At 45.7% G+C, this 17,998-nt stretch overlaps 1 protein-coding gene across 3 annotated transcripts in view; it reads left to right on the top strand.

Moving 5' to 3' along the window:
• Usp53 (ubiquitin specific peptidase 53) overlaps window positions 1–6,082 on the top strand; it is a 56,667-nt gene extending 50,585 nt beyond the window's left edge. For 2 of the 3 annotated variants that reach the window (XM_046447110.2, XM_058580124.1), the window contains one exon: window positions 739–6,082. In XM_046447110.2, coding sequence (XP_046303066.1) covers window positions 739–1,627 — 889 coding nt within the window. In that variant the 3' untranslated portion in view covers window positions 1,628–6,082. The remainder of the gene's footprint in view (window positions 1–738) is intronic. The other variant, XM_058580123.1, reaches the window with a different exon arrangement.
• The last annotated feature ends 11,916 nt before the right edge of the window (window positions 6,083–17,998 follow it).

Here is a 17,998-nt window from a genome sequence, read left to right as displayed (position 1 = left end):
CAGTGGTTTGGGAGGCTGAGGCAGGAGGATCATGAGTTCAAAGCCAGCCTCAGCAAAAGTGAGGTGCTAAGCAACTCAGTGAGACCCTGTCTCTAAATAAAATACAAAATAGGGGTGGAATGTGGCTCAGTGGCCAAGTGCCCCTGAGTTCAATCCCAGCTACCAAAAAAAAAAAAATCTGAAACATATGATTTATCTCCACCTTAGGAATTAGCTATTACTTTATCAAAGATAATTTTGATTAAGTTAAATTAATTATTCACCATCCTTAAAGTGTTGATATAAGATCTTAAACATCTTCATCCCTGTTGCCTTTCAGTGTTAGAAAGGGGCGAGAACAATGTAGAGTATTGAATTGTCTGTAGCATTTTCCGTAAGTTCTGTGCTGTATTTCATCACTGATAAATGTAATTTCAGTGAAATGAACTTTAAAGTACGTTTCTAATGGTGAGAAATGTGATTTGTGGGTGGAAGTGCAGCTCAGTCGCAAAGTACCTACCCAGGGCCCTGGGTTCTGTTCTAGCACCACACAAAAAGAGAAGAAATATGAATCTGGTAATGATGAGCATTTCTGGTGAGCATTAGCATATTGTGGGTGGCATAATATTTCCCATTTCTATTGTGTTGCAAAAATAATATAAACCATGCATTGGAAAAACCCAAATAGAGAAATGTTTATTCCCTAGTTTCACCTATTGCATAAGGTGTTTCAGCTTTGCTTTTATCTTTGTATGTTAGGCCACATGCCCGTGAAACCAGTGGAAACTGCCTTCCTTCACCTGGCCCCCAAATACTCAAGGACCACACTGAGCACACCCACCAGTCAGGTCATCGGGAATCTGAAAAACCGAATGGAGGCCGCTTGTCTGAGTGGCTTAGTAGAGAACATTCTGAGAGGGCAGCTTTGCCCTTTCACCTCGGTGACAGTTCGCCTGGAAAGAGAGTGAACAGTAGTGAAGTGGCCTCCCTGTCTTCATCCTGTTCTGCACGTTCCAGGGCTGTCGGCCCAAAGCCGGACGCTGTTCCGCAGCAGACCAGGATAGAGCCATGCTACTATGAGAACTCTCCTTCCACGGGACATGTGGCTCAGCCAGCCTGCCGATGTGATGGTTGCCAGGGGCCAGAACTTCTTTGTCAGCTTCTGCCACCCGCATTGCCGCCAAAGAAACATGCTGTTACTAGTGTGCCACAGTCGGAGAGGAGTGAGTCTGTGCCTGACGTCAGACTTTCAGGGGTGATCAGTGGTCCCCCGAGGCCAAGCGCAGTGTCGGAGCCAGGTTCAGAACTCAGTACACATGCGGACCACCTGAGATGCAGAGAGACCCTTCAAGTGAAGATGCGCACGGGCAGCAGAGCCCCCTGCCTGTTCAACACTGCAGCTTGTGGGTTTCGGGCAAACTCAACTACAGTTGCTGATGCACTCTGCCAGCCAGAACTGGACTCTAGTTCTCCGTGCCCAAGTGAGACCGTCTCATTAACTACCTATTTTTCAGTTGACAGCTGCATGACTGATACGTACAGACTGAAATACCATCAGAGGCCCAAGCTCTGCTTTCCAGAGAAGACTGGCTCTTGTCACAGCCGTTCACCAACTCAGAGTGATAGAAGCGTAGGACCTGTCACATGATGGCCTTGGCCCACCCTGTCCTTCCACAAGTCCAGCATGCAGTGTAGCAGGTACATGATGGAGTCCACCAGCTTATTCTTAGAGGCCATGAAGATATTCCTAGTGACCAAGAAAATCAAATCTGTGGCATTTTAAAAATCATATATATACATACACACACACAAATGAATATAATGTTAAAATGTTTTGCTCTATAATGATCAATTATTGGGTATTTTGGAAATTCACTTTGAATATCGTGGCATGCCTTGAAAAATAGCAAGTCAGGGAATATATAATACTATTTGCCATATATAACAGTTGAATAAAAATTAGATTTGTCCCCGTCTAACATGGCTAGTAGACCCATAGTATCAAACTGACCAGTTCCACGGGAACTGCCCGTCTGCATGCCAGCAGCACATGAGTTGTCAGGTCAAAGCAGAGTCTGCCTTTAAGAGCACTTTTTGATGGTAGCCTAAAGGTTTCATCAGTTTGTTCCCGATTTCTTCCACGCCTGGGCCCTTCAAGTGTCTTAAAAAAAAAAAAAAAATGACCTTGAGTTTTGTAGAATCTTGGGGAAAATTGCCTTAATGATTAACACTTTTTAAAATTTCAAGGTCAGGACTAATTTTTCTCCTAGAACATATATCTTCAGAGTATCTGGCTAACGTAAATAGGCCTTTAACCATTATATGTGTTCGTAAATATTAGCCACGAGCTGAGAAGTCAAAAGTGTGAACTTAAGTATATTTATTTATCTTGTTACTTTTTTTTTTTTTTCTTTCTGATTTTACGTGAAATGTGAAAGACTTTTATTTTGGTTACATTTGCTTTGGGCTGCTAATAACCAATGTTAGGAATTAACCTTGAGTCCTCTTAATTGGGACTGTCAAACTGCCCAGGTTCTCTCTGCTCCAGTCTTACACTCCTAGGTTGTCAACTCATTTTACTACGCAGGCTTCCAGGTTAACGTTGTCTTCCATATAGAGGGTTTAATTTTAATGAAATGGGTATCTAATTTGGGCACCCTTCCAAAAATTTTTTCTTTCTCAGATCATTTTACCCCGGCTACCTTCATGGAAAGGGCTTTCTTTAAAACTCATAGGGATTTTCATATGGTGAACTTAGGAGCGAGAACAACTCCCTTATCTCCTTAGTTGTCAGTTTATTTTATACTAAGCTGATAACCTGATTGGGATTGAGAATAGTTTTATAGTGTCTATTCCAGAGAATTGAGAATTTATGATTCAGTAAACTAAGAAGTTTAATATCTTGGCCAATTCCATAAATTGTGTTAAATTTTTCCAAAATGTTAAGTGGTTAAAATGAATACTTTTAGATAATTGATTATAAAAGCTAACCCTAGCCCTTTGACTTTGGCCACCAAGACTGTCTTCTGCCTATAGAGAACTTCTCACCATCCTTTTTTACCTTTTTATATGCTCTCAATTTAGAAATAGTTGAATATCAACTCAAATTTTTATCATCTTTTAAGAAAACTTTTAAGTTTTTATAATGGAAGGTTTGTAAGTAATGTAAGGTTTATAGAACTGTATCTGAAATGTCAGTGTTTTTCATTGCTGCTCTGATAATGTAAAGTACTAAAGATGGGGGCTTCAAGTATTTTTTAATAGCTTTCAAAAACTGTGTGGGCTCGTATTAACTTCTATTTGGTCAAGATGTTCAGTTTGAAATATATTAACTGAAACATTTACACTAATTTCTGATTTTATAAGTTAAATGTACCTTTTCAACATCCGGTTTAGTTGCAAACATTAAATAGCAGTATCCAATTTTGCCTTTTAACCTACTATTCATTTTTTAAGAAACTTCCCCATTTGGTACTAAACAAATCAGAAACCATTTGGTTTTGTTGATTCAGCACTCCAAGTAGATTCAAAACATACATACTATCTAATCATTCCCCTGTAAAGTCTCTACTTCTGAGGTGCCTGTTAATATTTTTATATTTTCATGTTATAACTTTTTATAATACAGGCAAGCATTATTGAAATGTTTAAAATACTTGTCTTCAGAATTATATTTTCATGTAAAATCATTTTCTTTTGGTTCAAAAGTTTTTAAGATAAAGTGTTTTAAGTTAACATGGTTGAATTTTGCATTGGTGAATTGTCTCTCCCCACTCCCCTTCCCGTGCGTCCTGTTTAAGGGAAATGGAAGTCAATTTAAAGCTCAAGGGTGCTTGGAATCACTGCTCATGTCACCCCAGGTGTTCCTGATTAAACCTGTCCAGTCTAGAGTGCAGTGCCAGAGCGACAGCAGACTTCCTAGAGCCAGGCAGTGAAGGACAGAGGCTCTGGGTAGCAGCTGGTCTCACTGTGCAGCCCGGGGCTCTTGCAGTGACAGGGAGCACAGATGGCATGCACAGGGAAGGGCTTGCTGCTCCAATCAGCCCCAACCCTGGAATTGGACTGCTGGTTTTGCTGTGGAAGCCTTTGATTCCTCTCATTTTGAAAGGTAAAAGCCATTCTTAGCTTAGAGGCTAAAAAAACATAAAAACAGGTAGTGAGCCCGATTTGGCCCACTGGCCCTGGTTTACCTCGTCTTTGAGCACCACCTACATTACATACCCTCACTGACCATAGACATCTGGGGTTTCCAAATGCAATTCCATACCTTCTAGGGTCATTTGGTACTTTTTTTTTTTTATTGTTGATGGACCTTAGTTTTTTTTTTTTTTTAAATTCATATATGGTGCTAAAAATGGAACCCAGTGTCGAACCCAGGGCCTCACACATGCCAGGTAAGTGCACTACCACTGAGCCCTAGCCCCAGCCCTTGGTGCTCTCTATATGCTGAAATTTTCAGGTGCAGACACCCTTTTTTTTGGTAGATGGACACAACACAATGCCTTTATTTTTACGTGGTGCTGAGAATCAAACCCAGGTCCTGCCAGTGCTAGGAGAGCGCTCTACCACTGAGCCACAATCCCAGCTCAGGTAAAGAGACCCTTAAAACTGTCCTTACAACTGCTAAGCCAATTCATTTCAAGTAGTACTTTAAACCTCATTTTACTTCCATGAAATCAAAAGTGAGTTTGCAAATGAACTGATGTCTTTTTGTTGTAGCAAGTTTCCAACTTTTTATGGCATTCCATTTATACAGTTCAGAAGCCTCCAAAGTATGGGCACTATGAGCAGTTTGGTGGTGGGTATGGTTTCTTACTCATCTGAGTAGGATCCAGGCCCTCATGCTGCCACCATTTAGTCATGTAATACATCAGCACATTAGTGAAGTTTTTCCAGAGAAAAGAACAGCATATATAGAAACTTAGTATGAGGGATTGGCTCATGTGATTATTGAGGCTCAGAAGTCCCATGGCCTTGCCCACGGCAAACCAGAGGCCCAGGAAAAGCACTGGTGTCCAAGTCTGCCCAGGTACCAGGAGTACTGATGTTGTGGTTCACCCCTCCTCTGCCTTTCTAGTGCTCCAGCCCTCATGGGATTGGATGATGCTCTGTACACTGGGAGAAAATCTTTCTTTGCTCTGTTGGTTCAAATGCTGATCTCCTTCAGAAACATCTCTTTGGACATACCCAGGAACAGTGTCTTACCAGCTTTCTCGGATCCTTAGCTCAAACTGACACACAAAAGATTAGCCATCACATTGTAAGATTTTTCCATCTTGGCTATGCTAGAAATTTTCAGAACATGTGAAAGTAGGCTGATTTTAGGCTCAGAAAGGTGGTAGGGATGATGATTACAAGTCTGTGGGTGCTCTAACAGTAAGCTACATAAGAACTATTAAACTTTTTATAACCTTACCACCAGATAATTTGCTGAGAAAAAACCAATTCAGCTATGTAAGTAAATGTTTATTAGATAAAATTGTTAGCAGCAGAAAAGCAGGTCATAATCATTTATTACACTCAGTACAATCTCCTTTTTTGTTCCTCCTGATGCTTCAACCACACCTTCCACAGAATGCTCTCTGTGCAGAGCAACAATACCCTGAAGGCATAACTAAGAGTCACCAGGCCAACTGATCATCCAAGGGCAACTCCAGGCCTGACCCTGACCCTGAGCACCCTTCTGAAAGGCAGAGGATGCAGAATTCCCTGGATCTTACGCCTTGATCACAGGGAGGGGACTACTTCACACAGTTCACATCTGCCAAATCCTGTGATCTGTGATCTTTCTGATGAAATGCCCGCTGAGCACCCCAGATCAGTAAAATAATTGGATTTAAATAACAATTAGATTTGAGTTTAATACCAATTAGATTTTTAAAAAGAACAGCAAAGACAGAACAATCTCTACAAAGGAAAGAATTTCTGCCTGGCCTAGAGCTATGTTTAAAATGCTGCGGCCAAAGAGGAGGGCTCTGTAGGATGAGTAAATATCACACTGTCAGCGGAGGTATTCAAGTAAGTTACAAGCATTATGAAAGCAAATGTTTTGGACACAAGCATACCTTATACAATAATTAAAAAAAAAAAAAAAAAAACAAAACGGCTTGAAACATTCCTATTTCAGGGTACAGGCGGGCTTTCCACTATCTAATGCCATCTCCTTTGTGATCCTCACCCACGGGCATTTCAAAGGTCATGAAAAGACCATTTAAAAACTAAGCATGTGTAGAGCCAATATGTGGACTCTATTGTGTTAGTGACAGCCTCTACACAATCTCAGAACACCAATCCTTTTCTCTCTCCTGAATAACTTTGGAATTTACAACTACCTCACCTCACCTAGTTACACACCCCCTCATGTGACTGAATTAAACCCAGACCAACTCTTACAACAGTAAAGACATTACTGTCTTCTTGGTGAATATGCTAAGCTTTGAAGTACAAATTTTACTTCTACACTAGCCCGTATAAAGACATCAGGTGTTTGAAAAGAGTTTAAATGTGAAACACTGAATTTAGTTTTAAGAACTTGGCTATGAATGAGATCACTATTCATTTAGTAGTTCCCCAAATGAGTTAGAAGAACATGTAAAAAGAAAGGAAGATCCCTTGGAGACTTGAAATTCTGCACAATCCCATCTTCTTTGTTCAAGAAGACTGTAGTTCATTTTCAGAATTCACTCCACAATCCAGTGATCTTGGGATGTCAGCAAACCCATCTGTAAAAAACAAACTTCTGTCACGGATGTTTCCTCTATCTGCCCATTTTAGCACTTTATGCCACTCTGAAATTGTTTTTGTCACAGGTCTATCCCCAAAATGATTTACATATTGAAAAGAATTTTTTAAAAGAGAATTTTTTAATATTCATTTGTTTTCGGTAGACACAGCATCTTTATTTTTATGTGGTGCTGAGGATGGAATCCAGTGCGGCACATGCCAGGTGAGCATGTGCCACTTGACCCACATCCCCAGCCCCCAAGAATTTTTTTTTAAATTGTGTAGAAAGTTTTCAAGTTCCATTTTTCCACCCAGAGCTGAGAATTCTGGTCATTATTAAGAATAAAAACGAAACGAACAAAAAAAAAAAATCACTGTCCTTGTATTTGGTCTCTACTAAAAATGGGGCGGGAGGGGACTGGAAACTCTAGGAATGCCTGTGGAGGAGGACTTCATAGAAACCCCAATCCTTCACCGTTCACCCCCGCGGGCCCTCTGCCTTCTACTCCGCCACACCACCCAAGAAGTCAGACGCCGAAGGCGGACGTACCCGCGCCTGCCAAAACTCAGGGGCAGGGCTGGGGCGGAGGAGCTGGGAAGAGCTGTCCTCGCCACCGGCCCAGCTCTTGGGGTCTGCTGCTTCTCCCCCAAGTTCACTTTACCCCTGCCCCTCTTCAGGGTGGCCAGGGAAACCGAGGCCACGGCTTCTGCAAGGGTACTAAAGCGCCCTCGGCTCGGCAGGCGGGGTCGGGGGGGGGGGGCGCCGGGCGGGCGGGCGGCAGCCCGGGCTCCCGGGAGCACAGCCGGGTGGGAGCCGGTTCCCGGAACCGCCACGCTCGGCGAGCGCAGCGGCCGGCGAAGCCGCCGACCTTCAGGCTGGGGCTGGTCAGCTTGCGTCCCCGCGAGGCCTGCTCACGGCCACAGGACACGCCAGGGCCCGTGCGTGGCGCACTCGGCCGCCCGCCGCCACCGCTCTCCGACAGACCACCCGGGGACTGCCACGGCCGGGATGGCGAGCGGCCGCCGACGCGCAGCCCGGGCACGGTCCGGCCGCCGGCCACCGGCCACCCGCCCTGACCTCCCGCCTCCGCCCGCACCTCCCGCCCGGCACCTCCCACCCCCGCACCTCCCGCCTCCGCCCGCACCTCCCGCCCGGCATCTCCCGCTCCCGCCCGGCACCTCCCGCTCCCGCCCGGCACCTCCCACTCCCGCACCTCCCGCCCGGCACCTCCCGCTCCCGCACCTCCCGCCCCGGCACCTCCCGCTCCCGCCCCGCACCTCCCGCCCCGCACCTCCCGCTCCCGCCCGGCACCTCCCGCTCCGGCACCTCCCGCTCCCGCTCCGGCACCTCCCGCTCCCGCCCCGCACCTCCCGCCCCCGCCCGGCTCACCAGGGCAGAAGGTACACGAAGAGGAAGAGCAGCACGTCCAGGAGCACGAAGAGCCACAGGTCCAGCCAGTACGAGTGCTTCGGCAGCCCGTTGGTCCCGGCCTGCGGGGCCCCGGGCCCGCGCCGTCCCCGGCCGCCGTTCGCCGCGCGCGCCTCCATCCTGCCGCGAGCTCAGGGACCGTCACTGCCTCGCGCCACCGCTCAGGAAGCCCGACGCGGGCGGAACGCGGCACCGCGCCTCTGCCCAGGGAGGCGAACCCTGGCGCCCCGCCCCGCGCAGGCGCCCAGTCGGCCGCCTCCGTGACGGCCGGCAGGCGCCGCGGCCACGCCCGGAAGCGGAAGCGGCCCGCCTGCCCACCCCCCCTGCGGCCGCTGGCGGGCGGAGCGCGGCGTTCCGCTTTCTAGGCCCAAGTGCGCCCGCCGCCTGGGGAGTTCCGTTCTCCGGGGAAGCACGCGCCGGCCGGTCCGGTCGCCCTGCTACCCCGCGAGCGGCGCGAGGGCCTCGGGTGGGCGCCCGCCGGGCCTCGCGCCCTTCGCTCAAGCGGTGTCTGGCGGCGTGAAGGGGCCCCGCTGGGGTGGCCTTCCGGAAGCCGGGTGGCCCTGACGGACTCGGCGCCGCCCAGGCCACCGAAAAGGACCCACCGCAGACGCGGCTCCGTGGCCCGCGCCAGCCGCCCGGCCCTGCCTCCGGGCCCCGCGGCCGTCGCCGGTTCCCGGGGGTGGCAGGGCAGACGTGCCGGCGGCCGCGCGCGCGTCGAGGGCCGCCCCGGTGAGTGCGTCGCGAGGGGGCAGGACAGGCCAGCAGCCGGTCGCCGCCGGACCGAGGCACAGGTGGCCTCGCGGAAGCCGAAGGCCCCGAGGTCCCTCGTCGAGAGACGTGGGGCCGCGCGGTCGGTCGGCCCCCCCCGTGGCCCGACAGGGAGAGTGACGCAGGCCGGGGTCGCTCTGTGCCGCTTCACCCCGTAGAGATCTCCCTCCTTCTGGGCCATTCCCCGACAGAAGCGAAGGAGGAGGTCGTTGAGGGGTTCTCTGTGTCACGAACAGCAGTTTAATTGGAATAAAGTAGCAGAGTCCAGAATCCAGCACCGACAGTCCTGCGTGAGCGCTGCGTTCCCCACCCGCCTGGAACGTGGTCAGTGCTGAGCTAAGGCCACTGAAGTGGGAGGACTCGGGTGAGTGCCCTGAGGACCAGGTCAGGACGGCGGTGTTTCCAAGACACGACTACTTGGGCTCCACCCCACTGGGGCAGCCCGGGACCCAGCAGACCACTTCTTCTCTAGCTAGAGTGCTTTCTGCCACCTTCCTCGTGGAAAGTATTTTCCCTTTTTGCCTCTGCACTGAGTGCTTGTTGTTCCTGTTAAACTGTGATGCTTCCTCACCCATCTAAGTCCCAGGTATGCTTTGGGACCCATCTCAGGAGCCAGCGTCATGGTTTCCTCGCTACAGTTTACATTGGTCTCTCCATTCTTAGTATTTCTATCAGACCAATTGCAAAAACTTACATTTAACTTGTCTTTAGGTATTTTTTATGCCATGCTTTCTTCCTGAAGAGAGGGTTATTTTCTCAAGACCAAGGCTGTCAAGTGTTTTATTTCCATAGTTTTTTGCCTTCATTTAGTACCTATTATTTCTCTCTACATTCATGGTGCTATAAATTAGATTTGTTCTAATTTATCAGTCATCTTTCAGATTTTTCTTTGAGGGTGGGAGACTAATAATGGATATGTGTTAATTCATTCCCCCTGACAGATTTTCCTTCTTTAACTTTAGGAAATACTTGAAATACTGAGCGTCAGACATCGTCTGAGGATTCATAAACGATATAGATGCAGTAGCCATCCAGCTCATTAGAAAAACCAGCTGAGCACATCTCAAAGAGCTGTGGAGTTTTCAGACTCTGTCCCAGAGCTCTGAAGTTCTCCATGATGACTTGGGTATGTGGACAGCCAGGCAGTACAGGACTGAACAGACTAACCAGCCTTCCCCCCTGCCTGCTTTACACACGTACAGACGATAAGAACTGGATTATGTTTGTACTTAGGATTCCATTTAAGATTTTATTTCAAGTTAAAGAAGGAGTTTTTTTGCTTTTTAATGTTTAAAAACAACTTCAGTAGGGCAGAGTTTAACTGGTTGCTTAGGTGAGAAAGATGTTGCACTCACAGCTTGAAATCTTAAGCTAATTACCTACCTGAGCATCAGCCTGTTACTTGTTTTATTGAAGGGTATGAGGTACAGTCATTAGTCATTGGAAGGTTATCTAACACGTCATAGCTCATCAAATTACATGATAGGCTTCCACATAGAAAACAGCAGCATAGGCAGGACCTAGACTATGTCAATAAATGCCAGATTCATAATTATCATATATAAAATATTAACCAGGATTAGAGTTATTTCATAAGTGTAAGAAATGTCAACATATTAACAACCATTATCTCTAGGAAATGGGGTCACAGATGATTTTTATCCTTTGTGCTTATCCATATTTTCTCAATGAAAATGCATTGAGTGGGAATTGTAAAGAAAGTTATTTTGAAAATAAATGAGATAATCTAAGCCAAAATTATTATGTAAATATTTCTGACATTAGGTCATATTTACTCAGCATGTAAATGTCAAAGGATTTTAACAATTTATAACAGTGCTTTTCAAAACAAATTTTATGGAGCTCTATGATTCCTCAGGGGTCACTCCAGGACAACTATGAAGTGAAGAGATAAGTAGTGAATGTGGCTTCAGACCTCTATTCATGATGCTCAGTTTTAATGTTCATATCTATAAATATGTCCCCCTTTTTTTTTTCTGGTCCTCCTTGAGATCTGTGAAAGAAAATCACCCTTGGTGACCCATGTTCAAAATGGAATCATTGGATAATAAGCAGAAACTATAATCATTTTGTCAGAATTCTAAAAACGTAGACAAAGATATATAACAGCCAAGCAAATGCTAAAGCGAAATATATGAAGCAGTAGAACAGAAGAGAGAAGTAGACACTTGCACAAATATTTTTAAAACATCAATGCCCACTTTTAGAAATGGGTAGAATATTTAGACCAAAAAAATGGTAAGAAAATAGAGGATCTGAAAACTATAAGCTAACTAGACTAACAGACATGTGGAATGCCCCAACCAACAGCAGCAAAATGCAGATTCTTCTCAAATGTGCACGAAACGTTCTCTGAGATAAACCATATATCAGGCCACAAACAGTTTCAATAGATTTTAGAAAAGTTTGAAATTGTACAGAGTATCTGTCTTCTCTTGACCACAAACAGATGAAACTAGAAGTTAATAACAGAAGGTAAACTAGAAAATTCACAAATAATGTGGAAATCTAACACATCTTTAAACAACTAATGGGCCAAAGGAGCTATCACAAAGGAAATCCTCATGAGAAAATTAAAATTCGTCCTATGAAAGCTTATGGGTTACAGTGAAGACAGTGCTCAGAGGAAAATCTATAGCTATAAGTGCACATTTAAAAAGAAAGTTCTCAATTATCTACATTTATACCTTGAGGAATAGGAAAGAGGAGCTAACTAAACTCAGAGCTGTCAGAAGGAATAATAAAACTGAAGAGGAATAAATGAAATAGTGAACAGAAAAACAGTCAAGAAGAGTTGGTGAAACCAAAAGTTCGTTCTTTGAAAAGGTTAACAAAATGACAAACCTTTAGCTAGATTGACAAAAAGTGAAAAGACAAACAACTAAAACCCGAAACAAAGGTGTAACAATTATTACCAACCTTACAGGGAAAAAAAAAAAAGGATTATAAGGGAATACTATGAATAATTATATACCATCAAATTTTTCTGCTCCAGAGGATGTAGTGTGCATGTGCAAGGGACCATCTTGGAAGCAGAAAGTCACGCTTTCTGGACACCAAACCTGCTAGCACCTTGGTCTTGGGCTTCCTGGCCCCCAGGAGATTCATGTTGTTTATGCATTACCCAGTCTCAGGTATTCTGTTCACCAGAACACTGAGGGCAATCAGGTAGCAGTTCTTAATGGCCCTGCACATAATTCCCTTTTGCCTTTATACCTTTATTACTGTCTGAAAGGGTGAAGTTTTCAGGAACTGAGAAAATTAGAGAAAGTGGAGCAGCTTGGAAGACACTAAGCTCTCCCTGCCCCCAGGTTTCAGCTTAGAGCTCAGGAGGTAGGAACAGTTGAAGGCAGGAAGTCCTTCTGTCTCAGTGTCACTGCTGTTTACCCGTGATGAGTCCTTACTTCCCCGATGCTGAAGGATTACACCAGAGAAGCAGGCGGAGGCAAGGTCAGAGTGGAAAGTAGAAACTTTATTAAAGGACAGCAGAAAAGACTTCTCTCCGAGGAAGAAGGGGACCAAGAGGTGGAATCCATGGGAGGGGGAGGGCTTCCCTTTTTTATAGCTAAGGTCTTCATTCAGATTTCCCATTCCTGTCACATGCATTCCTGTCCATTGTTCTGTTATCTTGCAGTGATGGAATGTAGGTGGGAAGGCCCAAAAGGTGGGGACCCCTGGGCCAAGGAGTAATCTGGGCAGGAAGGGCTTTGTTTGCTGCAGCTGCTTCATTAACATTTCCTGGGATGGGCTCTGGGCCTTGGGGACTTTTTCAATTCCCCTTTTTCTGGACTCCATTCTCAAGATGGCCTTTATTCTTGATTTTACTCCATATTAGATTTACTAACTACATTAACTATCTATCTTTAAATCTGGCTTCATCAGGACCCAAGATTAGACCTTACAGAAGCAACTGAGTCCCACACTTTGTTCTAGGAACTGATTGAAAATCCCAGATGATTGTGGCTACCTCAGGAGAAGCCACTTGTTATAGTTTAGAGATGCTCATACGTGAGACAATGCAAGAAAGTTTAGAGGTGAAATGATTGGGTAATGAGAACATTAACCTAATCAGTACATTAATACCCTGATGGGGATAAACTGGGTGGTAATTGTAGGCAGGTAGGAAACTGGAGGAGGTGGGTCATTCGGGGTATGCCTTTGAGGTATATATTTTGTCCTAGGTAAGAGGAGAACTCTCCACCTCTGCTTTCTGGTGGCCGGTGTCCTGAACCAATTTCCTCCTCCACACCCTTCTGCCATGATATTCTGCTACACTTGGGCCAAGAGCAACAGAATCAGCTGTCTGCAGACCAAACCCTCTGAAACAGCCCTAAAATAAAACTTTTCTAAAAGTGTTCTTGTCAAGTCTTTTGGTCACAGCAATGAAAAAACTGACTAAAAATACTCTTTAGCTCAAGTGCTGTTGCATTAAGAATGAGCCAGTGTACCTGCTATGGGCACAGATGGAGTGGACAGTACACGTACCATTGGGGTTCTGTGGGGATTTCTATTGAAAAGATGTACTGTTGCATTAAAAACAAGCCACAAATTTATAGCATTCTTGTTCTTAGAGCCTACAAAAAAATTCCTTTCCCTCTATTCCCTATGTTGACAGGTGGGGTGCATGCACAGTTCTGTTCACTTAAGCTCTGGAGTGTTGCAACAGGGAACTTGAAGCTGGGGAAGTATAGTTCTTGATTTTAAGAAATGAGACATAGGAGGTAGGAGATGATACCCAAAAGGCACCCTGAGTCAACTTGATATGGAAGAGGGTACAGCTTGGGTTCGGTGGTGGACAGAGTTGTAGACTGTAGAGAGGGTGTCTCTATCTCCATGATCTTCTCCGCCCTCTGTCATTCTGCACACACCATGCTTCATAGACACCTTTCTTTTCACAGAGTGGCTCTCCCCTGGTGCCAAGGGTGCTCCCTAGGAAGCCAAGGTAACGTGTAGTATACTCTCACTTGAATGAGAAATACTCCATCTGTTGGTAATGCAGACACATTTTGATATATAGTATTTTGGCTTTAGAAAAGCTAGAAACTGGGAAGAATTGAGTTCATGAAGTTTTTAACATTGCTGCCTCTCAAAATAATCCTTTACAGCTTCCAACTTGGAAGAAATAAAGATGCCATTGCTTATTTCATCAGGCTTGTCCTATTGCATGTTTTGTTCCTTAGCAGCTTGAGCCCTCAGAGATAATACCAGTTGGCTTCTGCCCACTGTGGGGCACAGAAACTCACACTTGAACTCCAGGCAGGTGTCTTAGGACGGCTGTGGACCCCAGGGTCCCAACCCCTGCTCTTCCTTTGATAACCCCTGCCTGATAGCATACAGAACACACTTAGGATGGCTCATTGCATCCTTTAAGGTTATTGCTCTAAAAGGTTGCCTGCTCAGTGCCATCGCACCTCCTGACACCTATTTAAAAGTACCTGTGATCTCACCTCAGAGCTTCTCGTTCCTCTTCCTGGCTTTCTTATTCTCCATAGCATTTATACCATTTAATGTACTCTGTATTTGATTCATTCTCTTATTATCTGTGTCGCCTCCAGGACGGGAGGTTTGTCTGTCGTGTTCTTTGTTGTCTCTAAGGCCTAGATCAGCATCTGGCATGTAGTGCCAACATTTAACAAGCGTTGAATAAAAATATTTGTTGAATGATATTTTAAGTGAAAATTTTACCTACATAATCACATAAAATAGACTTGAGTCTGGACTCTAGGACATACAGACTCCAGAACTGGACTGCCTGGGCTTAGGTCTGGTTCAGCCACTTACAGAGCTAATTACAGAGCTCTCCTTGCCTGGCAATAATAGTCTTCTAATAGTTGTTCTCATTGTATAAGGGGTTTAGAGGGTTAACATGAGAGGATCACTTCAGAACACTCAGAAAAAATGTTTGGTGCATTATAAACCCAGTGTATGTGTAGACTGGTAGTGATAGCAAAAGTTGCTTTTACCTATGTCAAAATTGGTGCTATGTCTTGTAAATAAAATTTAATTTAGGTTTTACAAGTTTTTTCTTTGTGTCTTGCAGTCAGTTTGTATCTTAATGACTTTGGTGGCTCCGGGTGCTAGCCAAGTGTGCAGTTACAGGTGAAGATAAGGTGCAGCAGTCTAATCCACAAGTCCCTTCAGTCACATCATAGGGAAGCAGAGGCCAGTGGGGGCGTACCTCCAGCCAGGTACCCTGTGTCTCTGACTTAGCCTGCACTGGTTTTAGGTGTGACTTACCTGCTCAGCCAAGGTCTCCACCTCCAGAGCTGAGTTTCTAAGCTAGGTTCAAAGCTATGGGAGCAAAGTAGGGCTGTTGTGCTCACTGCTGAAGTGTGTGTCACGTTTGGTACAAGGCAGGGACTCACTTTCATATTTGCCTAAAGGAATATGTACTCTTGGACCCCTGAATACTTTACCAAACAAGTTTTATTTTTATCCACCAGAAATGGGAATTTATTTCACATCCAAAGCCTATCATCTCCTCTTCTATTGTTTTTTGTTTAATAGAACTTGACCTGAGTTTTTTGCCTCCTGACCTCTGTGTGCTGCTCCACCTCTCTCTCAGCTTTTGTTCCACCTCTAGCCAGCAGCCTTGGCTGTGTATTGGAGTCAAAACTCAGTGGAGAGCCCCACCTACTTGTCTAACTACAAAGCTCTTATCAAAAGCTGTTCTCAAGTATAGAAACTGGCTGCCCTTGGGTCAGGTGGCCACTTTTGTCCTAATAAGAAGGCTAAGGTGATATTCAGATTAAGGTTACCTCTGGGTAAGAACAACTAGGAACGGTCCTCAGTAGGACTTCTATTAAGGGAGGGCTGGCCTTTGGGCATTGAGTGGCTCAGCACCCCGCACCCTCCCCCCATGCTATACTGTTTGCCTATGTTGAGGACCACAGCAGGGGACACAGAAGACTCGGAGCCATGCCTCTGTAGCACTCACAGACCTCAGGGCCCAGGCAAACATAGTAACGGATGCAGAGTAACGGCTTGGTAGAGGTGTGCATCCCTCAAAGAAGACACCCGGGACCAGCACCCCATCCACATTGGCGTGGGAGACAATTTCCATCCTTACTGACAGCTTTCTGCTTTAAGAGTATGTTAAATAGGAAAGTTCTTTGTCACATTTATGTCCTTTCATTTGCCTGTTTTAACAGTGCCTTATTGAAAAAGTAAAACTGAGAAATGGCATTGGACATATGCTCTTTTACTTGAAACTCTTCCAGTTTGGAAAGAACATTGTTCCTTGACTTTCGGGTATTTTCTTAGGGAATAGTGTGTTCCAGATTTGTTTGCCAGGAACCAGGCGGACCCCTTGTCTGTGGGCTGGGACCCTGGAGCTGGGCTGGGGTCCAGGCAGAACTGACTCATTCTGCTCAGGCTCCTCCTGCGCTGCTGCCTGCACAGCATGCCCAGCCACCAGGGACTGGACAAGCACACAGCTCCCTGTCCGCTTCCCGGTAGTGTCATGCTCATGGATTGCTCAGTGGGATGGGTGTAGCTGAGAGGAGCCCCCAAGGCAGTGCTTACCTGTGTCAGGGTGTGCTTGTGGCTTCTCAGTCTCTCCCTTCTGTTGCCACCCTGCATACTCTTCTTTTCCCGTCAGCTTTTCAGCATTTTGTCCCATGATGCCTGAAGGTTGGCCCTAGGTCTGGGGGACAGCTGTGCACCACCCTCACATCAGCACCCAGGAAACAGAAGGCCTGCCCTGGGTGCCTTCCAACTCGAGGACGAGGCTCCCCGGTGCATTCTGATTCAGGACCAAGGTGAGCCTGAGAATGTGGATCCATTCAAGGAGCTTCCTAGTGACTCATGTCTCTCCCAGGGGCGTTTATCTTGGATACCTGGTAGATGGTGCTATTCAGAAATTTATTTTTGTTCAGTGAATGAAAGCAGCGTTAGGAAGTTGGTTCAGGAAGAGAGAAGAATCATCTTTGTGTTACTTTTGTTTTGTATGGAATTTGTAACTAAAGACACATTTAATAATTATCATTTCAAACTGCAGAATATGGTATGTCAAATCTTCCTGGAATATCTTAAGACACTGATGCAGAGTCTGCACTGGAAACCTCTGGCTCCGGTCCTTGCCCAGCAGATGGCACTCTTACACTGTAGTGTACAGGATAGGTGCCACTCCCTCAAGGTAGACCACATTTCATAACTTTGAAGGATTCATTTCCCCACCCCATCCCCACAAAACCTCCGCTCACTTCCATTCTATTCCATGCCACCTCCTCACCCACCTGTTCACCTCTTCAGGTACTCAGGGGTATCTTGCTGACAGTCTCTCTAGTTGCTCATAGAAAAATACCTTTTGTGCTTAATGATAGTCAGCTCATAGCAATAAGGCTGGCTAAGTAATCTGCAGAGCCCTGTATAAAATGAAAATGTAAAACTCCTTGTACCAAGTTGCTAGAAATTTTAAGACGGTAACAATAGAGTGCTAAACCAAGCACAGGGCCCCCTGAGCCTGCACAGGTTTCGTACCATGAACTAGCCATACTTAATAGCCCAATGGTACTTCCTCCTCTCATCCCACCCTCCCTATTCCAGCACCCTCTCCCAATGGCACAGACCCAAGTGTTGCTTAAGAATCACCCAGTGCTGTTTAGACAGCAGAGGCTTGGTGCTGGAGGGACTGTGGAGATCCAGCCAGGTCCCCTCATTTAGAGATGACTGAACTGCATTCCAAAGAGATGAAGTGGTAGTCCCAAAGTCCCCAGCTAGTCATGCCACAGACTGGGCTGGAGCAAAGATCTCCTCTGTGGAGCCAAGCCTCGCTTTGTCACAGACTGGAAGGGAAATATTTTAGGAAAAGAGCTTTCTCATGGACTTGCTCTGTTTTCTCTGTGTTTTTGAGAGCCAAGCTATCTGTTAGGCACTATTCCAGACATTTATGTATACTAGCTCAATTAATAAAATATCAGAAAACCATTACTAATTTTCAAATGAGAAAAATTGAGAGTCAGAACTTGAATTTTGGTAAGTGGAAAGATGTATTTAGGCAAGTCTCTGATTCTAAGTCCACACTCTTCTAACCTTGTCACTAGTGAATTTTGGGAGGCTAAATTGGCCTATATTTCC

The sequence above is a fragment of the Marmota monax genome, unplaced genomic scaffold, assembly GCF_021218885.2.
Source record: "Marmota monax isolate L192 unplaced genomic scaffold, Marmota_monax_Labrador192_F-V1.1 WCK01_AAM20220418_F8-fsc00400, whole genome shotgun sequence".
In the NCBI taxonomy this organism is placed as follows: Eukaryota; Metazoa; Chordata; class Mammalia; order Rodentia; family Sciuridae; genus Marmota; species Marmota monax.
The sequence above is the reverse complement of the archived record's forward strand: the minus strand, read 5'-3'. Positions and strand labels throughout refer to the sequence as shown.